General features: G+C 67.3%; 2 protein-coding genes across 3 annotated transcripts; one reads left to right on the top strand and one right to left on the bottom strand.

The window, feature by feature from the left end:
- The first annotated feature begins 2,927 nt into the window (after positions 1–2,927).
- Positions 2,928–8,515, top strand: TMEM198 (transmembrane protein 198). 2 transcript variants are annotated; one of them, XM_052793304.1, is made up of 5 exons: positions 2,928–3,017; positions 5,266–5,516; positions 5,624–6,199; positions 6,435–6,625; positions 7,093–8,515. In XM_052793304.1, the coding sequence occupies exons 2-5, from the start codon at positions 5,354–5,356 to the stop codon at positions 7,237–7,239; spliced, it is 1,077 nt and encodes a 358-aa protein (XP_052649264.1). In that variant the 5' UTR covers positions 2,928–3,017; positions 5,266–5,353; the 3' UTR covers positions 7,240–8,515. The 2 variants fall into 2 exon arrangements, with proteins under 2 accessions (XP_052649264.1, XP_052649263.1); XM_052793303.1 differs by lacking the exon at positions 2,928–3,017 and adding an exon at positions 4,245–4,489.
- Positions 8,516–8,605: 90 nt separating this feature from the next.
- Positions 8,606–25,446, bottom strand: OBSL1 (obscurin like cytoskeletal adaptor 1). Its single transcript, XM_052793302.1, has 27 exons — positions 25,359–25,446; positions 23,066–24,166; positions 22,033–22,302; positions 21,539–21,799; positions 20,911–21,216; positions 20,531–20,812; positions 20,162–20,437; positions 19,754–20,026; positions 16,950–17,222; positions 16,317–16,592; positions 15,963–16,235; positions 15,347–15,622; positions 14,839–15,114; positions 14,474–14,749; positions 13,924–14,205; positions 12,893–13,168; positions 12,480–12,755; positions 12,126–12,392; positions 11,695–11,964; positions 11,346–11,612; positions 10,778–11,044; positions 10,310–10,422; positions 9,993–10,146; positions 9,729–9,890; positions 9,470–9,574; positions 9,074–9,340; positions 8,606–8,829 (listed from the first exon to the last, which is right to left on the bottom strand). Exons 2-27 carry the CDS (start codon positions 24,105–24,107, stop codon positions 8,822–8,824), a joined length of 7,074 nt encoding a protein of 2,357 aa, XP_052649262.1. The 5' UTR covers positions 24,108–24,166; positions 25,359–25,446; the 3' UTR covers positions 8,606–8,821.
- Positions 25,447–25,866: the final 420 nt, after the last annotated feature.

The following is a 25,866-nucleotide window of genomic DNA, read 5'->3' as shown; positions in this document are numbered from 1 at the left end:
CCGCCCCGACGCGCGTCACCGCGGGCGGCCCGCCCCGGCCAATGGGCTGCGCTCCCACCGCCGCGTCACGGGGCGGGGCGGGGAGAAGCGGAGGGGGAGCAGGGGGCGGCTTGGGGGCGGGGCGAGGTTGCTAGGAGACCGCGCGGCCTCCCCCCCCCCCCCCCCGCCGCCGCCGCCCCTTCCCCGTGGGGCCGGGCCGTGGGGCCGGGCAGGGGCGGGCGTCGCAGCGGGGCTGCCCGGTGGTTCCCCGGGCCACGGGGTTCGCCCCCGGCGCTGTGGGGCGGCGGGGCAGCGCCCCCGGCCCTGGCCGCCCGCTCTGAAAGCGCCCTCCGGCTCAGAAAGCACGTTTGCCCGGGCCGCGACGTCGCGGGGGCCGGGACACGGCGCCTGAGCCGGCTTAAGGGGCGGATTTCCCCGGGCGGGTGCCGCGGGGCTGGGGTACAGCCGGCCCTTTGTTCCCTGGGCTGGGAGCGCGGGGGGGCCCGTCCGGGCACAGCCGCTGCGTCCCGGTCCCTGTCCCCGTCCTCCACCCGGGACAGCCCAACCCACGCCGCTGGCGAATTCGTGCTGGTCTTGAAGTGCCATGTTCGCTTTCTCAAATCGCTGCCTGGGGGTCTTCCAGAAAGCGTGGGCAGTGGCGCTGGAGTCTTCCTGGGTGTCCCCAGGAGGTGACCGGTGGTCGTGGGTGGGTGGGTGGGTAGGTGGGTGCGTGGGTGGGGGTGGATGGGTCTGAGACCAGGAGCAGCAAAGCACGGCCCACAGGCTGCAGAAGGCAGCTGGGCATGGTGAGTGCCCGGGGAGCAGGCGTGCAGGAGGGCAAGCGGCGGCTGGAAGACCTTTGGATGCAGAGCAGCAAACCATCCTGGGGCAGAAGGAGAGTGGGCAGAGCAGCAGGAGATCCCAGCGAGTCAAAATGGGACCAAAGGAGGTGGGATCCGCCAGCCGGGGCCAGGTCACCATCCCATTACGAGCTGTCTGTGGCACACAGCCATCGTCCTGCCGGCCGCCGGAGAGAGCCCCCGGGCAGACAGAGCTGGAGGAACCGGCTCAGGGCAGAGTTTGCCGCACATGCGGAGCCTCCAGCACGGGAATGATCCAACCCAGAAGCTGCAAGGCCAGCAGCCCTACACGGCCGCTCAGCGCCAGGCATTGCTGAATAAGGACAAGGAGGAAGACGCGGCCTTTCCGCCCATTCCCAGCCCGTGGCTCTGCTTCCAGGAGCCTCGCAGACATCGGGGCTCTCAAGTGCCTCTGGATTTACTCTGGCTGGTGGGGAGCCCATCCCACCCTCCCCATGAAACACAGCCCGCCTGCCCCGGGGAGCGCCGGCAGCCGCAGAGCATGGCAGGCCACCGAGGGCAGGCGGGGAGCCCGCTCAGCTCCAGGGTCTCTTTCATTTTCTGGAACAAAGCAGCCTGTTTTCATCAGGAAGCGGTTGGCAGCATCCCACCCCCCAGAGATACGGGACCATCATCCAAGCTCGGCTCATTTTCATAGGCCTTTTTCTCCCGAATAGGCCAAGACAAGCAATAGGCAAAGGCGGTCACGTGGACGGCAGTTTAATGAAGAACATATAAAAACTAGAAACCGAGGGAATGCGATGGGATGAGGAGATGCCAGAAGGGAAAAGATGCAGAAGTAAGAAATGAGCAGAGATTTTCCATGGACGAAGGCCAAACAGCAGGCATGATCATAAACAACCGAAGTCGCCTGTTTTCTATACACAGAGAAACATGTTAGAAATAGGTATATTTGATTTCCTTTACAGTTTGGAATATTTAATATTGGTCACCTTACACAAACCCAGATAATTTTACATGAGTGATAAGAGAGGTTTCATTCTGAAACGTCCCTGTTGATCTGAGCTTGTGTTTAGATACAGGTGCAGATCGGAGAAAGCACTGAAGTTTTCAGAAGTGAGACCCCGAGCTCAGGAAAACTGCTTGGAGATGAAGCTGTGGGCAGAGCAAACACCTCCCCAGGGCTCTCCTGGGCAGTGGCTGAGCCCAGGGCTCCCGTGCCCGGCCCCAGATCCCGCGGGGGAAGCAGCCGGCGGGGCAGCGGCGCCGTTCCTCCGGCAGCCCCTTCGCAGCCCCCCGCCAGCTGCAGCTCCCGCCTTTGTCTCCCCCGGCGTTGGCGTGGGGCTGGGAAGGGGCTGCCAGGGGAACGGCCGCTGCTGCCAAGAGACTTCTCCCTGCCAGCATTTCCGGGGGGTCTCTGGGCGCCGCAGCCGGGAGGTGCCAGCTCCAGGGAGCTCTGCTGCTGCAGAGCTCCATGTCCTCACACCTACCCGCCGCGCCTGCACCTCCCAGCCGCTCGCAGGGACACGGGTGGGCAGCCCCTACAGGTGCCCCCTACGTGCGTGTTTTGCCCCCTCCGAACTCGGGCGCTGCAGTCCCCGTGGCCCTGGCGCAGACCCCTCGCAGGCTGCACGGCCCTCTGCGCGCTCCGCCGCCCGCACCGGCGGCAGGTCCCGCCCGGCACGGCCCTGTGCGCGCCTGACACGAGGCTCTCCCGCGGTCTTCACACCCCCCGCCCCTCCCGCCCGCCCCCGCCCCGGCACCCCGAACCGCTCCGTCCCCCGCGCGCCGTGCCCAGGGCCCCGCAGCCCTCGCGGCCGCTGCGCGCCACGCGGCGCAGGCGGCCTCGCGCGCGCCACCCCGCCCCGGCGCGCGCCCCAGCGCAGCAACCAGCCCGCGGGCCCGGCGCGCGCGCCACCCGGCGCACCCCACCGCGCACGTGCCGGCGCGCGGCCCGACGCACGCGCGGGCGCACCGCCCCCACCCCGCCCCGGCGCACGCCCCGCCCCCCGACAAAGCCCCGCCCCCGTCTCCCGGAGAGGCCCCGCCCCCTCCCGGGCCGGCGCCGTGACGCGGCGCGGTGACGTCAGGCGGAGCTGTCCGCTCAGCACCGCGCGGCGGGCCGCGCCGCCAGCATGCGCGGGGACCGGGGCCGGGGCCGGGGCCGGGAGCGCCGGGCGCCGCGGGGCCGCCGCCGCTGCGGGGCCGGGAGCGCAGGTGGGAGCGGGCGGGGCGGGGCGGGGCCGCAGGGGGTGGGGGCAGCACGTGGGGGTCCGGCGGGCGGGGGAGGGGGCGCGCCGGGCCCCTCGGGGGAAGGGCTCGGGCACCGGGGCTCCCGGCCCCCGGCCCGGGGAGAGAGCGCGGGGCCCGGGATGGGCGCGCGCGGGGCCCGGCGGAGCGCCCCCGGGACCCCCGCCCCGAACAAAGAGAGGGGCGGAGCGGCCCCGCGCCCCGGCGGCCCTTGCGGCCGTCGCGTAGCAACGCCGCGCCCGCCCCGCCGGCCGGGGGCCCGGCAGCCCGGCGGGGGGCAGCGGAGCCGGCCGGGGGGGCGGCGGGAGCGGGGGGGTGGGGGGGCGGGAAGCACCGCGGCGGGGCCGTGCCCCTCCCCCCCGCCCCCCCCCGAGCGCTGCTCCGGGGCCTCCGCCACGCCGTGCCCTCCGGGACAGGGAGGGGAGGGGGGCGGCCCGGGCAGGCCGCGCCGGGGAGCCCGGGGCTGCGGGGAGGGCGGCAGCAGGTGGGTGAGTCCCGGCGCCAATGAGCAGGCGCTGGGCTCCCCTAGCAACAGTGCCCGCGCCAATGGGCGCCGGGAGCTGCCTGCAAGGCTGCCTGCAACCCTGCCTGCAACCCTGCCCGCAACCCTGCCCGCAACCCTGCCGGAGACGGGTTTTCCCAGGCGACCCTTCCCCGCTGTCCTGGCCCCGGCCTGGCGTGGGCTGCGGGGCAGAGAGCAGCACCTCGCTGCCCTCCCTCTGCTTTGCCGGCCGTGCCGAGCCATGCCACGCCGTGCCGTACCGTGCCACACTGTGCCTTACCGTACCACGCCATGCCTTACCGTACCATGCCATGCCATGCCGTGCCATGCCATGCCCGTGCCGGCCAGCCAGCCGTGCCGTGCCCCATCCCCAGCCCCCCAGGCACCGCCGGCCAGCAGAGCCCTGCTTTCACCCCATGCGGCATCACCCGTCCCCATCGGGGCAGCCAGGGCCGGCGCGTCGCTCCTGGGCTCTGCGGTTAAAGTCCAATCCTGCTTAGCATCCCTCCTGGGGGCTCAGGCAGGGTGGGCAGGGGCCCAGTGCTGGGCTGCCCGCTCCCTGCCTGTCTGCTTCCCCAGGATTAGGCACCCTGCTCGGCTTCCCCGGGGGGATTTGCCCTGGCTGGTGTTTTCTTCCCCAGCCCGAGGGAGGGAGGGAGGAGGCCGGTGGCATGGCAGGGGAAGAGATGCCAGTGGAGCCCGGCCTGGGCAGCAGCAAGGTGCAGAGCAATTGGGAGCCATGACTGCAGCTTCTGCCCCCTTCCCTGCCCCTTCTCGGTGCGCTGGTTTTGTGAGCCGCCCTGAGCCGGCTGCTTTAACGTGGCACTTGGAAGGACTGGCGCTGGCCCGGGGACAACTGGTGACAATAAACACATCCTAAACCAACCGAGCCTGGAAAGGGACCAGGGGAGCAAAGGGATGCTGGAACTGGCTCCAGGTGGGAGCAGGCAGACGGCCACTCTAATTAGGTTTAAGCTGGAGCTGGATCAGTCTTTGCGGGAGATTATGACCCCTCCGTCTGCGTAGGCGCTGCGGGGGGCCCAGCGACTGCCTGCTCGGCGTCCGGGCATGGCCACGGCATTATGGGTGAGCCCTTGGGTAAGGGGCAGCACCAGCCAGGGCCAGTCCCCCTCCAGCCCCATGGGTCAGCGTGGGAAGGCTGGATCCAGTGTGGGGACCTGCTTTGTTTTTACAAGGACACTAGGAGCTGGAGCAGGGATGAAAAATAGCCAGAAATATGATTAGAGGATTGGAGAAAATGCCTTGGAGTACAAGCTTTAAGAGCTCAATCTGTTTAGCCTATAAAAATAGAAGACTGAGGGGTGACTTAATTACCAAGCATAATTACTTCACAGGCAGAAAATACCAGGTAGTGGAAGTCTCCCTTTAATCGAGCAGGAAAAGGGTGCTGGAGAGCCAGGGGCAGGAAACTGAAGCCACAGACAAATTGTAAAGCACCGCATCCTGGCAGTGAAGCTCCCCGGGGGTGCGGGCGGCCTCCCTGGGGATGGTGCATCCTTGCAGTCACCCGTTGGGTGACGGTCTGCGCCCCCCGCAGCCCCCACAGATGAGGCTGTTCCCTCGTTCCCTTCCTTCCCACCCAGATAGCGAGGGGCTGGAGTGGATTTTCTGGTGGCTGGGTGCCGAGTGGTGGGCATCGCCATCGGACACGTGCCGGTGGTGCCTCCATCTCCCTTCTCTTTCTCTCACCAGCTGGGGCAGGTGCCGGGGCGCAGTTTTGCCGGCAAGCCATGGGGCAGGAGCGGAGATTTTGAGGCCTCTCCCGGGAGTCCCCAGAGCCATGACTGCAACTGTGCAGACGCTGCGGTTCAAGCTGCTGCCGCACGAGCCGGGCCAGGAGTGGGGGCACAGCTGCCAGCAGGAAATTGAGCGTCGCTACCAGGTGGTGCCCTCGGTGGTGTGTGCCATGTGCTGCCTCTTCGGCATCATCTACTGCTTCTTCGGTGAGCCAGGCCAGCCCGGCGGCTGGCGGGGCAAGTGAGGAGAAGGGCAGGGGGGAGCTGGGGGGATGCTGGCCATCCACCCGCTGACTTCAGTGGTCTCTCCACAGGCTACCGCTGCTTCAAGGCCGTCATGTTCCTGACAGGGCTGATGTTCGGCTCCATCATCATTTTCATGCTGTGCTACAAGGAGCGGGTGCTGGACACGCAGCTGAGCGTGGAGGCCTCGGTGGGCATCGGGCTGGGCATCGGGGTCCTGTGCGGCCTGGTGACCATGCTGGTGCGCAGCGTCGGCCTCTTCATGGTGGGGCTGCTCCTGGGGCTGCTGCTGGCGGTGGCCACGCTGGTGGTGATGGAGCAGTTCTACCACCCACCAACTGTGTGGATCCCCATCGCGCTCCTCCTGGGTGTGGGGATGCTCTTTGCAGTCCTCACCCTGCAGTGGCAGCGCTTCTTCACCACCCTCTCCACCGCCGTCTTCGGCAGCGCCATCATGACCGTCACCGTCGACTACTTCATCGAGCTCTTCCTCCTGGTGCAGTACATCTACGAGCGCATCAAGGTGGCCCCTGCTCGCCCCGTGTGCTGGTACAGCTGGGTCATCCTGGGCGTCTGGCCACTCCTCACCGTGCTGGGCGTCCTGGTCCAGTGGAAGGTCACGGCCGAGGGCTACTCCCACACAGAAGGTGTGTGGGGGCTGGGGGAGATGGATGTGGCCCAGGGTGGGTGCAGGAGCTGGGGGGCCTGGAGACCGGGGTGGAAGTTCCCGGCACCTGGTTTGCATGCACAAATAAGGGGTTTGGGACTCTACGGGGGCACAGCACTCAAGGGGAGGCTGGGGAGCACAAAGCTGGGGCTGGTTTGGGTCCAAGGCTGGTTTGGGTGTGCTCCCCAGCGCTCACAGGCCCCTCTGCCCCGCAGTGATCATCAGCCGGCAGCAGCGCCGCGTGCAGCTGATGCGCATCAAGCAGCGGGAGGACCGAAAGGAGAAGAAGAAGAAGCGGAGACCCCACCACCCGCCGCCCCACCAGCACAAAGCCCACCCGCCCGAGCCCGCCTACCGCCGCAAGCCCAACCCTGTGCGCCGCTTCGATGGGGACGTGCTCTCCCCCGTGAGTCCTGCACCCAGGGTAGAGATCTCCCCCGGCCTCCGCGGCCCTTCCTTCTCCATGTAGGTGGGCTTGGGGCAGAGAGGGGAGAGGTGCACGGGGGCCAGCCAGCATCTGAGCTCCTTGACGGATGAGGCCAGGGCATCCCGGGGCTGGGGCAGCTCAGGAGGGTCTGGGATGCGCCCACCACGGAGCACGTCAGCCTTTGCAAGCAAATGTAAACTGGTGGCCAAAAGCACTGCAGCCGCAGTAGAAACAGGTGTCGGGCAAGGTGTGAAGCGTGTGCCCAGGGAAGGGACAGGGCTGTGCACCCTGCTGCGGCCAGCCCCTGGAGGGCCCAAGTGCTGGGGTGGATGGGATTGCACAGGGCTGGGTCTGGGGGGCTGCTGCAGAGCTTAGGGTGGGGTGGGATGGAGTGGGCCAGGACCAAAGCCCCCCTCACTTTCTGTCCGCCCCCCTCTCTCGAGCAGAGCTACATCCAGAGTTTCCGAGAGCGGCAGACGGGGCCGTCCCTGAACAGCCTCATCACCAGCTCCCACGCCGTGGTGGACCTGGACTATGACTGCAGCTCCACCGTGCCTCTCACCACGGGCTCTGGCCCCGCCGTGAGGGTATAAGCCAACCCAGTGACCTCGAGCGACACCAGCACCCCAGCCTGCTCCGACAGACCCCCTGGGACAGGTGGGGCTGTGCCCTCGGCCCCGGGTGGCCACGTGCAGCTTGGGGCTGCAGATGGAGACCCTTCCTGGGGACGCATGGGACTTGGCTGGGCAAGCCCTGGCTGCCCGTGGGGCCTGGAGGTGCTGGGGGAGCCCTCCGGCAGGGACTCAGCCCAAGGACCGATGACACCAGCACCCGTGGATGTGCGGTGCAAGCGGCTCTGCTGGGGCGAGGGTTCCCTGAGCCCCCGCTGCTGTGTGTTTCCCCACGGCCCGGGCATGCTCATCCTGCATCCCAACATTGCCCTCCCCATATTTGAGCCCCCCTTCCCCGAGAGCAGCTCCCCACGCCTGCCCCCACCCCGTTGCACCCCCCAGCAACTCCCCAAGTGCCTGTGCCCTACGTCCCTTCCTCAAAGAGCAGGTCCCACAGCCCTTGCCCCCCAGGGACTCCCCCAAGCATGTGCGCCCCATCCCGCCCTGGCCCCAAGAGCAGCTCCCAGGCAGCACTTCCCAAAACCTGCCTCCTCAGAAGGTCCCCCTGCCCTAGCCACCCTCCTTGCCCCCCAGAGCAGCTCGCCTCCCCCCCCCCTTTTCCCGAGCTGGACCGGGATGGTCCTGGGGCAGAGGCTGCCAGGGCCAGGTGGTCCCCGGGGTGATGCTGGCAAGTGGTGCCTGTCCAGCGGGAGCTGCGCTGGCGGGGTGCACCACGTGCATCCCCCTCCAAAATGTTTTGATGGGAGACAGGACACTGGATCCAGCCTTTGGGCAGAGGCTGGGCTGCCTCAGGGACGCGGGGACCCCTGCAGAGGCTGTCGCTGTTTTGCTGGCGCCTGGATTTTATAGTGGCCGGGGGGTGGCCCTGGGGTCGGGCTGAGCCTCTGGCTGGGGCATGGCAGGGCGGGAGCCCCTGCCCGGAGCGCCGCTGCGGGCAGAGGCTCCCACCTTGTATATATTTCTCTTGCTGTGATTTCTATTAATTTATTACGGAGTGAGCCAGGACTTCCCCACGGCCAGGCAGGCAGGGTGGTGGCGAGACTGGACCGGGGTGCCCCCCCTGCTTTGGGAGCCCCCTCCAGCCCGGACCGGCTGGTCCCACTGCCCCAGGAACTGCATGTTTCTGCCAGGCGCCCCCGTCCCCGCAGCGCCACGCCACCGTCCCCCTTTTCAGTCTCTTTTGTAAATGTGCCAAATGCTGCTGAGGCCACGGCCACACAGTAAAGAGCCTTTCGGAGCCTGGTGTGTGGGGCCGGGGACTGCGCCGGGGGCAGGGGCGAAGGGGGGTCCTGAGGGCTGGGCTCCCCAGGGATGCTGGGCGGGATGCAGAGGGGTGCCACCACCCCTTCTCCTAACGGGACCCTGGCTCGCTGGGGTGGAAGAAGCCATGTCAGAAAAAAATGTTTAATGCAGAGCCCTGAGGGCAGAGCAGGCTGGGGATGGTGTCTGCGTGTCCATATGTTCCGGGGGGAAGCATGACCCCATCTCCCAGCAGTGGTGTCCGTCTGTCTGTGTGCAGCCCCTGAGTGCCGCATCCTGGCTTCTACCTCCCTGTGGGGACAATGGAAGTCAGGGAGAGCTGCAGCATTCCCGGACCTGCACGGGGCACCCGAAAGGGATGTCCCAGACAAGGTGGGCACCGACCCCTGGTCCCATATACAGCCTGCTCCCCCCACCCCAGCGCTCAGACTCTTGCAAGCAGTGGGGCGTGGGGACAGGAACCCTGGTGTCCCTCTGCTGCGAGGCATGGTGCCACCACCAGCCCCCAGTGGTGCCCCTCGGGGTGCCCCCTCACCCTCCACGAGGAGCCGGGCAGTGGAGCGGTCATCAAAAGCGTCACAGGTGTATGAGTCCTCATCTTCGGGGCCCACACGGTGGATGATGAGCGTGCGGTAGCAGTCCAGATTGCAGATCTCGTACTTGTCACCGGCAAAGATCTCGGTGTCCCCACGGAGCCAGCGCACCCGGCCACGGGCGTGGGACACGGTGCACTCCAGTGTCGCCTTGTGCTGCGCCAGCACTGTCTTGTCCCGCAGCGGCTTCACGATCCGGATGGGCAGCGCTGGTGGGCAGGGGGGAGCTGTCAGCATCGTGGGGTGAGCAGGGTCCCGTGGGGACCCCACGAGCTGACCCTAGTGCACCCCAGCCCTGGTGCTGGAGCCCAGCCAGCTCTCGCACCCCGTGCCAGTACCTTCCACCCGCAGGCTGGCCTCCGAGACGGCCATCCCAGCTGCGAAGCGGATGAGTCCCGTGTCCTCAGGGCGCACGCCGCAGAGCAGCAAGAAATGCCGGGTCCCTGGGGAGGGAGAAGCTGGCTCAAGGGGACGGTGATGGGCGCCCATGGCAGACGGGGGGGCAGAGACCCCCCCCTTTGTCCACACAAACTCCCCTTTGCTTGAATTTGCCCCCTCCCAGCCCCAAACCAGGTGTGGGGCTGCCTGCACCCCCACCTTCTTGCCGTATCTTCACCGTGCCGGAGACCTTGATTTTCTCCCCATCCCGGAACCACTCGCCCTTCACGTCCCCGTGCGATGCCTCACAGGTGAAGACGGCGTTGTCACCCTCCCGCACCTGGGCATCCTGCAGGTCCTGCACGATGCGGACCTGGCGCTCTGTGGGCGAGGGGCAGGGTGCCAGGGCGGCCAAGGGCGAGGGGGAGCGGATGGCGCAGGGTTTGGGGGTGCGCGTGCCCCCGGGGGGCTGAGTGGCTGTACCCTGGACGTGCAGCGTGGCGGAGGCCCGGCAGTCGCCTGCGTCGCAGGTGTAGATGCCGGCGTCGGCCAGCTCGCAGCGGCTCAGCTGCAGGACACGGCGCCGACCCGCTGAGTAGATGCGGCAGTTGGGCCCCGGCCGCAGCTCCTGCCCGTCCTGCCCGGGGAGAGCACGCTCAGGGGTGCAAGCAGGCAGCACCCCACTGCTTTGCCCCCCGTTCCGCTGCCTGCAGCCCCAGCAGGGACGGCAGCAGCCGGGGGGGGTGAAATGGGGAGGATGCGGCTGGGCACTGCTGGAGGCAATTGGGGCGAACCCTCACCTTGAACCACTTCACCTCCGCACTGGGGCGAGACAGCTCGCACTCAAAGCTGGCGACCCCCGTCTCCGGAACCCCCAGGTCCCGCGGGACCCTCACCATAGTGACTGGAGGCTCTGAGGGGGGAGGACAGAGGGCAGGAAGGTTTGATAGGGGAAAGACGTGGGCTTGGGGCTGCGGCGATGGGGAGCTGTGCAGGGCATCTCAGCATGGGGCAAGGGTGGCAGTTCCCGGGGCACTACCATGGGCAAGCACTCATAGCTGGTGTCCCAGCTGGTTCTGCACCCAGACCCTGGCCGGGGGCTCCCCACTGCTCAGCTCACATCTCCTCCCAGGGGACAGGGGGACACTTGCCAGCACGTGCCTGGAGTGGCCCAGCTGAGCCCTGGCATCTCCCCTGGGACTGAATGGCTGCAGGACAGGCAGCACTGGTGCCATGTACCCCCCCCGAGCCTGGCCTGGTGACCGTACCCCGCACAAGCAGGCGGGCACTGCAGCGCAGGTTGTCAGCGGTGAAGGTGACGGTGCCTGAGTCCTCCAGTGCCAGCCCCTCCAGCGTCAGGCTGTGCCTGCAGCCTGTGGCGCTGATCCGGCATGTGCTGCTGGGCTTCACCCGGATGCCATCCCGTGTCCAGACCCCGGGCACGCTGGGGTGAGACAGCTCCAGGTGGAAGGTGGCCGTCTCCTTCTCAAAGGTCTCCACATCTGCCAGCGGTGTCTGGATCGACACCTTCCGGGCTGCAAGGGACCCATGTCCGCGAGTGGGTGCCTGCTCCACCTCACAGCCCCCAGCTCCCCAGTCTGTGCTTGCTGGAGTGATCCCCTAAATCCAGCCCTTTTTACCAGGCTCCCACCCCTGCCCATCCCTGACCCCCACGCTCACCCCTCTGCTCGACCACCCCTTCCAGCCAAGTACCAGCTCTGCCCACGCTCCCTCCTCCAGCCTGCAGCACAGTTGCAGCAGGCAGGTGCCCTCCCCGTCCCCATCCCCATCCCCATCCCTTCCCATCCCCGTTCCTGTCCCCAGCATGGTACTCACGCTCCACACAGACTTTGGCCTGAGTGCGGTCGTGCAGGCTCTCGCAGCGGTAGGTGCCGCGGTCGCCAGGGCCGAGGCAGTGGATGGTGAGGGTGCGCCGGCACCCCAACTCCTGCAGCTGGTACTTGCTGCCCGGCTGGAGGAGGACGCCCTGCTTCAGCCACTGCACCTCGGCGGCCTCGTGGCTCACCTCCACCTCCAGGCACACGTCCCCCTGCTCCTCCGCCACCACATCCCGCAGCTTCCGCACAAACAGCACCTGCGCCTCTGCACGGCCCGTGTGCTGGGTCAGTGGCCGGCCCCAGGGCTGTGCCCTGGGCTGTGCCCCGGCCGGCTCCTTCCCCCTCACCTTGCACGCTCAGCCGGGCCGTGCTCACCAGCCCCTCGGCGTTGGCCGTCACAGTGCCCACGTCGCCCAGCTGGCACTGCTGGAGGGTAAGGCTGTGGCACAGCCCGCTCCTTGTCACCAGCAGCCGCTTGCCAGGGACCACGGGCTGGCCGTTCAGCTGCCAGGTCACGGCCACATCCTCGGGGGACACCAGGCACTTGAAGGTGGCATCCTCCCCCTCCAGCACCGTCAGGCTCTGCAGCTCCGTGATGATCTCCACCACCCTGGGGACTACAACCGGGGCGTCAGGGCACAGCGCTGGGGACCTCCCGTCCTGCAGAGCCGCTGAGCGTCCCTGCACCCCATTCCCGCCACCGCCATGCCCAGCTTCCCCACCGCCCTTGTGGCACAGGGGTCGCCGGGGAGGCGGCCAAGCCTCGGGCACAGCTCACCCTGCACCGTCAGCATCGCCAGCGTCTTGTCGTCGTTGGACTCGCAGCAGTACTCGCCGGCGTCCTCAGGCTCCACGCGGCTCAGCACCAGCGAGCGCTCTCGCCCCTCCGCCATCATCTGCCGGCGGGGGCCAGGCACCAGCACCCGCCCGTCCTTCCGCCACACCACATCGCCCCGTGCCTTGCAGAGCTCGCACCACAGCACCGCCCGCTCGCCCTGCCGCGCACGCACGTCCGACAGCCCACGCAGGAACTTCACCCGCAGCTCTGCATGGCCAAACCCCCCGTGTCGGCACCCACCGCCGCCACGGGGGGGAGGTCCCAGGCACCCCCGCTGCCCCTCCCGCCGCCCACCTCGGACGCTCACGTCGAACTGCATCTGGTCGTGGGGGGAGAGGCAGGTGTAGACGCCGGCGTCCTCCTTGGCCGCGTTGCAGAGGACGAGGCTGTGCACGCGGCCGTCCCGCCGCAGCTCGCAGCGCTCGCCGGCCACCGCCACCTGCCGCGGGCCCAGCCAGGTGACATCGGCTCGCTCCGTGGAGGTGACGGCGGACAGCACGGCGCTGCCACCCTCCAGCACCAGCAGCTTCTCCCGCTCCTCCCGTTTGTTCACGAACAGCACGGGCGCCTCTGTGCCACGGAAGAACCGGGCTCAGCCGTGTCCCCTCCGGCGGCACCAGCGTGGGAGGGGGGCATGAAGCATCCCAGCGTGGGGCAGGGGACAGCTCCTGTCCCCCGGCATGGGTGAGGGACACCTCCAGGCTCACCTTTCACGTGCAGCGTGAAATGCACCTCATCGTCACCAGCATCGCAGAGGAAGATGCCACCGTCACCCAGCTCCGCTTGCTTGATGGTGAGGCTGCGCACGGGGCCCTCGCTGCACACCAGCAGCCGCCCGCCCGAGCGCAGCGTCTGTCCGTCCTTCTGCCACTGCACGGCTGCCGTCTCCGGGGACAGCCGGGCCACCAGCGTCACGCTGTCCCCCTCCAGCACGTCCAGCGGGCTCTGCGCTTCCTCCTTGTTGACTATGCGCACGGGCTGGGCTGGGGGGCGCGGGAGACAAGGCAGGGCTCAGGGGTGTCCCCGTGGTGCGGGGCAGCGCAGGGACGGGACCGCTGCGAGCGGAGAGGTGGCAATGCCCACAGTGAGTCACCGTGGGGCAGGAGGGCTGTGCGGTTGGCTGGGGGTCACGGTGGGACCAGCTGGGGGTCCCGGCGGGACCAGCCTGGGGTCCCGGCAGGGCAGGTGTGCCGGCGGGCGGCATCTGGCAGCTCAGGGTCCCCTCGGGAAAGGGGCCCAAGTCAGGGATGGCGGCAGAGTCCGTCGCTCCTGCGTCCCTCCCTGCACAGGCAGCTCAGCTGCCAGGTTGGGGCCCTTAATTTTGGTGCGTCCCCCATACCGAGCACCTTGCTGGGGAGCCGGAACACCTGCCTGTGCCAGGCCCTCTCCCACCCTGCCCCAGCCCTCCATCTTCAGCTGATAAGGGTCCAGGCTGAGCTCAGCCCTTGGCAGCCAAAGCAGGAGGAGCGGCGCCTGGGAGCCGGCCAAGGCTAAATTTAACCAGCCCCTGGCTGGGGGAGGCGGGAGGGACATATCTCACCATGACCCTGACATGTCCCTTTCCAACCAACGGCTCCTGCGGGGTCGGGGACAGGGGTCCCGACCTCCGCTGCCACGCTGCCACCCTGGCCTTGGCCATCAGCGGGGTCACAGAGACGTCCCCTCCTCCCACCCAGGGCTGTGGCACGATCCCACCGTGCTGGGGGGTCCCTGGGGCACTGAGCTCCTGCCAGCTCACCCGACACCTCCACATTCATCACCACGCGGTCGCTGGCGGCGTCGCAGATGTAGCACCCCGAGTCACTGGGCTGCACTCCACGGACGGTGAGCTGCCGCAGCACCCCACGGGTCTCGACCTGCACCCGCTCACCCGGCTGTACCTCCTGGCCATCCCGGAGCCAGCGCACAGTGGCGTCGGGACGGGAGAGCTCATAAGCCAGCACCAGGTCCTCCCCGGCCACCAAGTATTGATGCTCCGTGGCGCCCATGCTGCCCACAATGGTCACCGGTGGCTCTGGGACTGGAGAGACAGGCTGTCACCACGAGAGCAGCAGCCTATGCTGGATGCTGCAACGGCCAGATCTGTCTGGACCTCCTCTGGCTGCAGCCAGGCAGCGCAGGGGTTTCCACAGAGCGCCTGTGTGGGTGCAGCCCGCTCCCTGTGTCTCCCCCACCAGCTTCCTCGTGCCCACTGCCACCCAGCCCAGCGCCACACCAGCCTGGCAGCAGCCAGGGACCCACCTCGGCCCTCGCCCTGCTGGCTGTCCCCCCCGGGACCTCCTGCTCACCTTCCACGGTGACGAAGAAGATGATGCTGTCATCGCCGGTGTCGCAGAGATACTCCCCTGCGTCCCTGCCCGTGGCACCCAGGATGACGAGGGAGCGGCGCGCCCCGTCCTCCTCCAGGCGCACACGCCCCGTGTCCTGCAGCTTCTCCCCGTCTTTGTACCACTTCACCTCCCTGTGGGCGTGCGAGAGGTGCACCTCCAGCACCAGGTCCTCCATGGCCCAGCAATGCCGTCGGGTCGGCAGGACGTCCTTCTCCAGGATCCTGACCGGCGGGTCTGCAGCACCCAACACCAACAGAGCTGGGGTCTCTGGGGTCCATGCATCCAGTATCCCCCACCAGGCTCTCCCCCAGCCTCTTGCTCACCCAACACTTGGACGGTGAAGGTCACCGTGTCGTCGGTGGCATCGCAGATGTATTTTCCGGAGTGCTCTGCTCGGGCCGCGGGGATGAGCAGGCGGCGGTGGGCACCCTCCTCCTCCAGGACCAGGCTGCCCCCAGCCTCCAGCCTGACGCCCTCCTTGGCCCAGCGCACAGGCGCATCCGCACGGGACAGCTCACAGCCCAGCGTCACCGTCTCCCCCGGGGACACCGTCACGACAGGAAGAGGTCTGCGGGGCTGCAGGATCCGCACCGGCGGCTCTGCAAGGACGGTGTGGCCATGATGCAAAGCAGCGCGGGGACAACACGGCCCCAGGGATGCTTCTGCTGCCAGCCTCAGGCGAGCACCCGCGCTGGGTGGCCAGGCACCTGGGGGGGGTGGGAACCCACCGGCTCCGCCACTACAGAGGAGCCGGTCCCCCTCGCCCAGGCTGGGAAAGACCCCGTGGCCGGAGCCCTGTCAGTGTGTCCCCGCTTCTGGGTCCCCACTGACCTGACACCTTGACGTCAAAGGAGACGGCCTCATCCTTGCTCTCGCAGATGTACTCGCCTGTGTCCTCTGCGCTGCTCCGGGGGATGAGGAGGCAGCGCCAGGCCCCCTCCGCCAGCAGCAGCAGGTTGTCGGTCTCGTCCACCTCCAGCCCATCCTTGAACCAGCGCACGGGAGCCTCTGGCACAGAGAGCTCGCACCGCAGCTCCACGCGCCCTTGTGCCTGCACCGGCAGCTCCAGCGAGCGCTGCAGAGGGTGCAGGATCCTCACTGGTGGCTCTGCCGGGTATGTGGAGGAAGAGTGTGAGACCTGCTCTCTGCACCGCTCCTGGCTCTGCTGTCCCTACTTACAGTCACCTGTATCCCTGTCCCCGTGGGGCTGCACAGATGCTACAGCCTCTCACCCCAGTGCAAAGGGGCAGGAGCTGCTTGAGGGCAGGGGCGGCGGGCATGCAGCGCCAGCCCAGCATGGCTGGAGGGGGGCACCCACCAGCCCCAGGGTGATGCAGCCACACTCCCTCCTCTGCAATGCTGAGGGCAGGGAGCAGGGCTGGGGACACCGTGGCGCAGAGCCAGGGCAGCGCTGCCCTTCCAAGGGCATCCCTGCTGTGCCACCAACCTGCCACCGAGACGTGGTAAGAGACAGACGCATCCCTGGCGTCACAGATGAACTCCCCCGCATCCTGCAGCCGGGCACAGGGCAGCACCAGCCGGTGCCACGGCCCCTCCTGCTCCAGCACCAGGCTCTCGCCCGCCTCCACCTCCTCCCCGTCCTTGTACCAGTGCACCGGGGCCGCCGGGTGGGACAGCTGGCACCACAGCTCCACGCGCTGCCCCACTACATAGGCATGGGGGGCTTCCTCGTTAGACCTGACGATCCTCACCGGTGCCTCTGCCGGGGGACACATGGCAGGGCTCAGCTGCTGTACTAGGTGAGCCCCACATGAGGACAGGCAACCCCCGGGCAGCTCACCGCTGACGGTCACCCTGAAGCTGGCGGCATGGTCCCCGGCATCGCAGGTGTACATCCCCGAGTCGGACGCCACGGCTGCGGGGATGTGCAGCCTCCGCGAGCATCCCTCTGAGTGGATGGCCAGGACCTCGGTCGGGACCACGGCCTCGCCGTCCTTCAGCCAGCGGACAGGGACATCGGGGGGGGACACCTGGCACTCCAGCAGCACAGTCAGCCCCACCAGCACCTCCCGGAGCTGCTGTGCTTTGGGCACCGGGGCAATGCGGACCTGCGGGGCTGAGAGGACCAAGACCCTGTGTCACTTGGCCTCCATCCTACCTGCCCTGGGGCTGCGGCCGGGATCATCCCAGCCCTGCAGCGCTGGTAGCCGAAAGGCGAGGGAGCATCAGGGCTGGGGTGTGAGGTGGCATAACCCACGGGCAGGCAGCGTGGCACACAGCTCCAGGAGGAGACAGAGCAGCTGACCTGTCCCTGCCCGCATCCCCGTCCAGCCCAGGGGCATGGGCAAGGAGCTGCTCATGAGGAGGCAAGGGGCAGCTGAGGTGCTGCCGCTGCCTGTGGAACGGCAGCGTGAGCAGGGAGCCAGGACAGAGGGAGAAGGGGCAGAGGGTCATCGCTGTGCGTTGCACCCACCTGCCACAGTGACGGTGTAGAAGACGGAGTCCCCTCCGGCATCGCAGACGAACTCCCCCGCATCCTGTGGCTGGGCACAGGGCAGCACCAGCCGGCGCCACGGCCCCTCCTGCTCCAGCACCAGGCTCTCGCCCGCCTCCACCTCCTCCCCGTCCTTGTACCAGCGCACCGGGGCCGCCGGGCGGGACAGCTGGCACCACAGCTCCACGCGCTGCCCGGCCGCGTAGGCGTGGGGGGCTTCCTCGTTAGAGCTGACGATCCTCACCGGTGCCTCTGCTGGGAGAGACATGGGACTCAGCCAGGATGTAAAGACCAGAGTAGGTGATGGTGGCAGTCACAGCCCTGCATAGAGTGATGGCTTCACCAGCTCGTTGGCTTTAAGGTTGGAAGGCACCACCTCATCCACATCCCGCGTAGCACAAGCGGCTGGGCTGCCCTGGCTGGGGCTCCCTCTTCTCCTCACCCATCGCACCCAGGAGGAGCATCTGGCTTCCAGCTGGCTGTAAATTGGTGCTGTCCCCTCGCTCCCACGGTACCTGCCCTGCTCTGCCCTGGGACAGAGCTGAGCGATGTGGAGGGGGGATGCGAGCAGGCAAGTGCCTTGTTAGCAAGCCCCAGCACTGCTAATTGCCGTCTGTGGTGCCAGCACCAGCCCCTGTGGCTGCCCTACCAGAGGATGCCCACCCCTCTGCCTGTCTCCCCATTTCGGAGGCCACCGGGTTCCAGCTGGTGCTTCTGTCTCAGCTCAGCCTTGGCATTTACCAACACTGTGGCACAGGCGTGTGGCTCGCTTGCAGCCAGCAGCCCCATCCCTCCAGCTCACGGGGACCCAGGACCCCGTGCCAGATTGCAGTGCTCGCTAAACGCCACCGTTAATGGGTTACATACAAAATGTGTGCCACTGCTCACATCTCCCCCCTGACTTGAATGGAATCTCTAAAGGCAGAGGGGCTCCCAGTACAAGCTATAGGTGACCAGCCCTCCTGTCTCCTGGAAGAAGGTCACGATGTGGCCCCTGCCTGCAGCAGCCAACACCGCCTGCCCGGCCACGCACATTGCAGCGGGCCGTAGCTGGCCTGGACTCTGCCATGGGTGCTCAGCAAGCCCGCGGCTCCAGGCGGGTACAGGGCACAGCCAGCACCAGAGCACGCTGGAGGCCAAGCAGTGACCTGCCCTTCTCACGGCCCGCAGCTGCCCCATGCTGGGCATCCGGGCTGAAAACTTCCCAGACAGTTTCCAGCCGCGATACCCAGGCTCAGCAGCACACCGCAGCCCTGCAGCGCACGAAAGTGGCACGGAGCCAGTTTGCAGCATTCAACCTGCACCACGCTGAGCCTGCATCCGCCCGGCTCCCTGATCAAACGCTCGGCGGCTGCCTGTCTCCCCGGGCCTGCTAAAAGCAATCACATTGCTGAAGTACAGCTGGAGATGTTGAATGGCACTGAAGCGAGGAGGGGGCGATGTGCCAGCCCTCGGCGGGCAGCACCGCTCTGGCCCCAGCCCCGCCACCGGCTCCGAGGGAGCCCCAGCGTTCGGCAGCTGCCGGAAAACCCAGAGGCACGCGGGGGTGGCCGGACTTGAGGCAGGAGAGCTCCGTGCCGCAGCAGTCCATGGGGGATAGCTGGGATGCCTCGGGGAAACCCAGGCGTGCCACACCAGCGCTGACTGCAGCAGCCAGCCCGGCACTCGTGCCAGAGAGGTGCCAGCCTGAGCCTCCCGGCACCCACCCCCAGCCCTGCCGGTGACACTGATGGCCAAATCCTGATCGAACCGAGCCAGCCTCTCTAAGACCCTTCTGCCGAAGTGATGCAAAGCTGCTCAGCCGAAAGGCTGAGCTTCAGCAGATGGTGTTCTCCCCTCCCACCCTAGGGAAGCCGAGCTCTCCATGCCCCGCACCCCTGCAGGGCGGACGATGCCTCCTGCCTCTGCCCAAAGCCCACACTGCATGTCCTTCTCGCTGGCAATTTTGCCTTTGTCACACAAACCCCCCTCCCTTCTTCACCCTCCCAGCAGTCACCACTTCACTGACTCTTCCAGCATCTCTTAGCACTCATCCCATCTTCATTCCTACATCCTCTGCCATCGACTCTGGCCCTTTGCCACATATTAACACCGTGGAGAGGCTTTACTGCTGTGGTCACGGAGCCTTTTAACCAGGCTTTAGCTCTTCCCCCGGTCGCCTTCCTGTGGTTGCGGGATTGTGGGTTTCGGGGCCAGCAAGGGGAAGTCTTTCACTTGCTTTCAGCTTTCATTATCCTCTGCCGGCTGGAGACGCCAGCAGCCGCTCCATGGCCGGGGCAGCCACCATGGGATGCCATCCCCCGCTCGCACCCAGCAAACACCACCCAATCGTCGGTATCCAGGCAACTGCTAATTTTCAGGTCAGCAATTAACACCGTCCCTCAGAGTGATGTCCAGCCGTGAGTCACCCCACGCCAGGTGCTGGGCACTTGTACCCACTATTTTTAGGAACTCAGAGGAGGGCTTGTTTACTGACCGTGGGAGAGCTCCTGCAAACACCCGGTGTGGGGGTGCTGGGTGCCAGCCCTCGGGCACCCAAGCGTTTCAGACCAGCAGAGTGAGCTGTCCCCTTTGCCAGTCAGTCTGCGTGGTTTCGTGCACCAGAGCTGCTGCAAAGACCCCACCTGCCCGACCTGCTGTGATGAGGACCTGACAAGAGCATCTCTGAGGAGCATCCCCAACCCCAGAGCAGCAAGTGACAGCGACACGTGCTGTGGCACCCTGCATCACCAAAGCAAGCCCCCCAAGACGTGACCCCGCCAACCCGCCTGCATCGCGCCCACCTGCCACAGTGACGGTGTAGAAGACGGAGTCCCCTCCGGCATCGCAGACGAACTCCCCCGCATCCTGCGGCTGGGCACAGGGCAGCACCAGCCGGCGCCACGGCCCCTCCTGCTCCAGCACCAGGCTCTCGCCCGCCTCCACCTCCTCCCCGTCCTTGTACCAGCGCACCGGGGCCGCCGGGCGGGACAGCTGGCACCACAGCTCCACGCGCTGCCCGGCCGCGTAGGCGTGGGGGGCTTCCTCGTTAGAGCTGACGATCTTCACCGGTGCCTCTGCCAGGGATAACGCGGGGCTCAGTACAGGCACCCGACTGACAGCAGCTGTCAGCCCCATAATGGGGCAAGAAGAGGGTCAGGAGCACTGTCAGGAGGTGGGGTCCAGGCTCCCTCACACAGTCCCCAGCTCACCGGTCACGGTCACCACAAAGCTCACAGCATCATCCCCAGCATCACAGGTGTACACGCCGGTGTCCGAGGGACCTGCCGAGCGGAGGAGCAGCCTCCGCACGCAGCCCTCCGCCTGCAGTGCAATAACATCGTCCGGGGGCACGGCCTCGCCATCCTTTAGCCAGCAGACGGAGGCACCCGGGGGGGACAGCTGGCACTCCAGCAGTACGGGCAGCCCCTCCGGCACCTCCCGGAGCCGCTCGGCCTCGGGCACCGGGGCAATGCAGACCTGAGGAGCTGAGAGACATCGTGGAGGGGTGAGAAGCATCCCCCAACATGAGAGCCCCTGCTGCTCTTCTGGCAGGACCTCTGGGCGAGCACCCCACTCACCTTGCACGTGCAGCGTGGCTGAGTCCCGCACGCCACCGGACACGAAGGTGACCTGGGCCCCGCTGTCGGCCAGCCGCACTCCCCGGATCAGCAGCGAGTGCTCCGTCCCATGGCGCTGCACGCTGCACCGTCCGCCCGCCTCCTCCTCCTCCTCGCCCAGCCTGGCACCATTGAGGATCCAGGTGCCGTGCACCGCAGCCGACAGCTCCAGGGAGAACCGCACATCCTCACCATCCCGCACCCATGCATCCTGCAGACCCCTCTCCAGGCGAGCTGCCGGGGCTGGAGCACAGCCGGACTCAGTGCCGTGGCACGACATCCTGGCTGGCCTCTGGGGAGACCCTGCTTCCAGGTGGGGGTCCCTGGCTCAGCACCCTCACCGAGATGCACGGAGCCGGGGAATTCCACGGGGCTGCTCCTGCCGTGCTCGTTGGCGGCGCGGATGCGGAAGCAGTAGTCGGCCTCGCGGGGCACGCTGTCGCCCAGCACCCGCACACGGCCGGGCAGGTCTGTGGCGAGGCACTGCACCCACTCGCCCCCCGCCGCCTCTCGCCGCTCCAGCAGGTAGCGGCTGGGGGGGCGGAGGTGGGCATCGGGTGCGGGGCACCAGGTCAGCAGGGCCGCGTTGCTCTCCGCCACGCTCATCTCGGCTGCCACCGGCGCGCTCGGGGGGTCACGCTTCACACCTGCAAGGCACAGCCCATGTTGCCTGCTTGGGGATGGCAGTGAGGCTCCTGGCGGGTGGCAGAAGGGCTGAGTGTGTCTCTGGGGATCCTCTCTCTGATGGAGAGGATGGTCTTGCTCCCATGTAGCATGGTGCTGGTTACAGAGATTTGTGAGTGCCAGCAAGGCTGGGCCCCTGAAGCCCTGCTAAAAGCCCCCCTCCCCAAAAAGCCACCGTAGCATCACGTCCCCAGCATAGGGGGTGCCCATCCCATCTCTCCCCCGTGTCACCCCCATGAATGGGCAGGATGGAGGATGTGGGGCCCCTCTGAGCCTGGGGCTTACACTTGACCCGGAGCTGGGAGGACGTCTGTGACTCCCCGACAGCGAAGGAGATGATGCCCGCATCCTGGCGGGTGACGTGCACCAGCACCAGGAGGTGCGTCCTGCCGAAGCTCTTCAGCACAATGTGGGGTGACTCTCGCAGCTGCAGCCCGTCCCGGCTCCAGCAGGTCCCCTCCACCACCTCCTGCGTCTCCACACAGAAAACCGCATTCTCCCCCTCCATCACGTCCAGCTTCCGCGGCAGCCGCTTCGCGATCACCCCTGTGGGAAGAGATGCATGAGGGCCAAAGAGGGATGCTGAGGAGCAGGGAGGGCTCCCTGGGGTGGGAGAGGGGAGGAGGATGAGGTTGAGGAGGGGCAGCAGCAGGCACCATGGTCAAACGGTGGGAAGACTGACGCAGGGGGCTGATGCAGTGCTGAGCCTGGCAAGGAGGGGGAGAGGAAGGCAAAGCCACGCTGCCAGAAAGCCACGCCGCCAGAGACCTGACCCTCACCTCGGACAGAGACCTCGGCGATGCTGCGCCCCTTGTCCTTCATCTGGCAGAGGTAGATGCCATCGTCGTCGGTGCGGGCATCGCGGATGGTCAGGCGCCGCACCACGCCTTGCTCCTCCATCACATACTTGTGGCTGGGCTGCAGCTCCCTGTCCTCCAGGTACCAGGCGGTGGGGATGGTCTCCAGCGGCACCTGGCACTCCAGCACGGCGTCCTCCCGCTCCGCCACCTCCACGTCTGTCAGCTGCACCTGGAACCGCAGCCGGTGCTCTGCCGCCAGGAGAGATGGGTACTGAGGGTGTGCAGGGCACAGCATCCGCCAGCAGCCCTTCGCTCAGGGCGTTCCCAGCTCGCCAAGAGCGCCGAGCCCTTGGCCCTTCTCTGCCCCTCTCTGACCTGCGTGTGACGGGCACTGCCCCGGGAAGCACATCCCCCAGAGTGGAGAGAACCAGGGCATGGGCTGGGGAGACCCAGCAATGCCCCCAGCATCTCAGCAGGGACTTTTGGGGGATGCAGGAGCATGCACGCTAGCAGGCGGGGGCAGGCATCTCAGCAGAGGGGAGGCGGGGTGCAGGCGGGGGATGCACCAGGTGCCGGGTCACCCCAGCCACGGGCTGTCCCCAGCTGGCAGGGCGGCTCTGCGGGACGGGGCTGCCACCAGCGCAGACGCTTGGAGCCATGCCCTGCAGGGCTGCCTGCCAAAACCACTCAGCACTTCCAGGGGAATTTCTCACCAAGGCACTGTCGCCCCTCCCCGCTCGCGGCTGGACACCCGCAGACCTCCAGAGATGCCACCTCTCTGTTTGCAAGGACAGAGGGGCACGGAGGGGGACACAGCTCCCCAGAGGAGCCCAGCATCCCCTGCTTCCAGCCCGCAGCTCTGTCCGGAGGAGCCTGGGGTGACCCCAGCTGCACGGGGCAGGAGGGAGCCCAGGGATGCTGGGCTCACACACAGATGTATCCCTGCCAGACGAAAAGCCCTGGGCCCCACCAGCGCCCATCCGCCCCAGGCAGCTCTTGGGCAGGCTCCTACCTTTCACCTGGAGCTGCACTGCACTGAGGGTCTGGCCGGCAGTGTTGGACGCAGTGCAGACATACAGCCCCTGGTCCTGGGGTTTGCAGTACAGCACCTTGAGGATGAAGTAGCCCTCCCGGTCCTCGTAGATGAGGTGCCTGCGGCCAGGGGCGAGGGGCTCACCGTCCTTCTGCCAGACGATCTCTGGCTTGGGCTTGCCGGTAACGTAGCAGCGAAACTTGGCGTGCTTCCCCACGCTCACGGCAAACGCCTTGGCCCTCGGCACCCCGGCCGGCACCACACCATTGGGCACCCAGTTCTCTGGTCCCGCACGACGTCCCGCTGCGTGCCGCCGCCGCCGCTGCTGCCGCTCCGCCGGTGGCTCGGGGCCATCAGCGGGAGAGCCATCGGGGAGCCCGTCCGACAGCACCTGGGGTTCAACCAGGAGCACGGCAGCAGCCAGGGCTTCCCGCGAGCCACTGCGTGCCCGGCACACGTACACCCCCCCATCCGGGGGCCGGGCACCGAACAGCTTCAGGAAGTGCCAGTCCTCCGGCTCCTGCCCCATGGCGAAGTGGCTGCTCTCGAAGATGTCAGAGAGCTTGTGCCCATCCTTCTCCCATTCCAGCACCGGGCAGGGCTGCCCGGACACCCTGCAGGTGAACATCACGTCTTCCCCCCGGCACACCCGTGTGGACGAGGGGGCAACGAGGAAGGCAGGCGCCTCACCGCCCGAGCATCCTTCCTCCTCTTGGGGCTCCCCCGCCTCCACCTTGAGTGTGGCAGCGGCGTAGGTCGCGCCAACACTGTTCTTGGCCTTGCAGACGTAGAGCCCGCTGTCCTGAGGGGTGGCACGGGACACCAGCAGGCTGTACAGGTCCCCCTTGGCCTCCACATGGAAGCGGCCCGAGGGCTCGATTGGGGTCTTGTCCTTCTCCCAGAGGATGCTCGGCCGGGGTTCGCCTGTGATCTGGCAGCTCAGGACCGCGTCAGTGCCGCTTCGCACCGTGAAGGCACGCGGGTAGGCCAGGAACCTGGGGGCTCCCCCAAACTCCTCCATCACCACCTCCCCAGGGTCACGGCAGGCAGCTGGCTGGAGCAGCAGTGGGGATCATCAGCCTGGGGGGATGCACAGACGGACCAGGGTGGGGGCTCAGGCTTCAGCAAAGGGACCGGTGTGGAGCACCACCAGGAGGGACCCGTGCCCAGAGCGACGGACCCCATGCTGTAGAAGCACCGCCCTCACTCTGAGCACCCCAGCCCCACTGGATACTCTCCTGTCTCAGCCTGAATCACCCATTTCCCAGCCCAGCAGCAATAGCAGAGGGAACAAAAGGCGGCTCTTTGCACCCCAAGGGGCCTGGGCACCCACAGCCTGCCCCGGGGTCGCAGAGGGGACCCCAGCTCCGGGGTCGGGGGACCCCCACCTAGACAGGGAGCGGAGGCAGCTGCTTGCCGGGTGCTGGGGATGGTGGAGGCAGGACGGGCCCCAGTCTGCCCCTTCCCCACCCGCGGGGCATTCCTGCAGTATCGGGTGGTGGCAGAGCCGCATTCCTGCAGCATCTGGGCTGGCTCAGCAGGCAGGTGCTGATACGGGGCTGTCGCGGGCGGGAGGCACCCGGCCGGACCCGGGTGCTTCCCCCCCGGGCTCAGAGGGGCAGGGGACCCCCCCTGCGCCCGGCAGTCACCCTGCAGGGCCGTGCCCTGGGGCAAAGCGGGGCTGCCCCTGGAGCAGGTCCCCCCTCCAGAGTGTGGTCCCACAGGCAGGATCCGGCCCTTGGGTATTGACAGCCACGGGTGGAAATAATCAGCCCCAGGGGGCAGAGGGAAGGCTGGGGAGATGGGTCCTGCTTTCGGAGGGCACTGCCTCCATCCCCAGTGCTGCAGGTAACCGTGCCCACCGGCAGGAGCGGGGCAGGGTGCTCCATGCCTCCCCTGAGCGAGTGCACCCCAGCCTCTGCCCGCACCATGGCTGGGGCAGAGGCATCTCTGCCTCCTTTGGGCAGAGGGAAGAGAAATAAAAATACTCCCTGAATGAGCCAGAGGGGACAGGGGGAGAGGGCTGGTCCCCAAGGAGCAGCAGGGACCAGGGCCAGCTTCGCCCAGCCCCCTACCCCGGGATGGTGCATCCATTCAGAGCCACCTCCCCGGCCACGCACTCCCCTGACCCACAGGTCACCCCACAGCAGTGCCGGCAGACACGCACAGCCCTGATGGCTCGGCCGCCCAGCTGCCCCCTCTAACCACCCCCTTCCCCAATTGCCCTGCCCCACACAGCCCCACAGCTCAGTCCCCTGCCCCACACACGCACCTCGCTCCGCCGCCTCTCCCCCGTGTCTCCCAGTGCCGGCACCCAGCTCCTGCTGCTTCCCCCAGCTCCGCTCCCGGGTGTCAGCGCGCAGGGACCAAACGTTACAAATGCCTGCAGCTGCTGTCCCCAAAAATACCCTCTGATGACATGCTGGGTTGATAAGACTGAGCCTGCTCCATTCAGCGCCTCGCCGGGGCAGGGCTGGCCTACCTATGTATAGCAGCCCGGCGGGAGACACCCGGCCCGGAGCGGGCAGGCAGCACTCCCCCTCTAGAGATCTGGGTGCCACAAACCCGGCTGTGCCTTGGTGCTGGGTCAGCCAGCAGCAGGAGGCAACGCGCTGTGCACGGTGCACAGCATGGGGTGCGTGGCGTGGGACGCCAGGCTGCAACGGGACAGGACACGCCACGGAGGACATGCTGCATGGGGTGGGATGTGCTGCACTGGATGCTGCATGAGATGCCAGGCTGCAGGAGATGGGATGTGCCATACGGGCCATGCTGTGTGG

The sequence above is a fragment of the Harpia harpyja genome, chromosome 7 (genome assembly GCF_026419915.1).
Source record: "Harpia harpyja isolate bHarHar1 chromosome 7, bHarHar1 primary haplotype, whole genome shotgun sequence".
Lineage (NCBI taxonomy): Eukaryota > Metazoa > Chordata > Aves > Accipitriformes > Accipitridae > Harpia > Harpia harpyja.
The sequence above is the reverse complement of the archived record's forward strand: the minus strand, read 5'-3'. Positions and strand labels throughout refer to the sequence as shown.

Excerpts from the sequence above, each read along its gene's own strand:
- OBSL1 (XM_052793302.1), bottom strand. The coding sequence starts at position 24,107 with ATGGAGGAGTTTGGGGGAGCCCCCAGGTTCCTGGCCTACCCGCGTGCC. Across the intron at positions 17,223-19,753 it reads CTACACCGTCACTGTGGCAG|AGGCACCGGTGAGGATCGTC; the intron begins GTGGGCGCGATG and ends CTCTCCCAGCAG. Across the intron at positions 10,423-10,777 it reads TGCCCGCCTGCTTGTGCGGG|AGCCTCCAGTCACTATGGTG; the intron begins GTACGGTCACCA and ends CTCCCCCCTCAG.
- TMEM198 (XM_052793304.1), top strand. The coding sequence starts at position 5,354 with ATGACTGCAACTGTGCAGACGCTGCGGTTCAAGCTGCTGCCGCACGAG. Across the intron at positions 5,517-5,623 it reads CATCATCTACTGCTTCTTCG|GCTACCGCTGCTTCAAGGCC; the intron begins GTGAGCCAGGCC and ends GTCTCTCCACAG. Across the intron at positions 6,200-6,434 it reads GGGCTACTCCCACACAGAAG|TGATCATCAGCCGGCAGCAG; the intron begins GTGTGTGGGGGC and ends TCTGCCCCGCAG.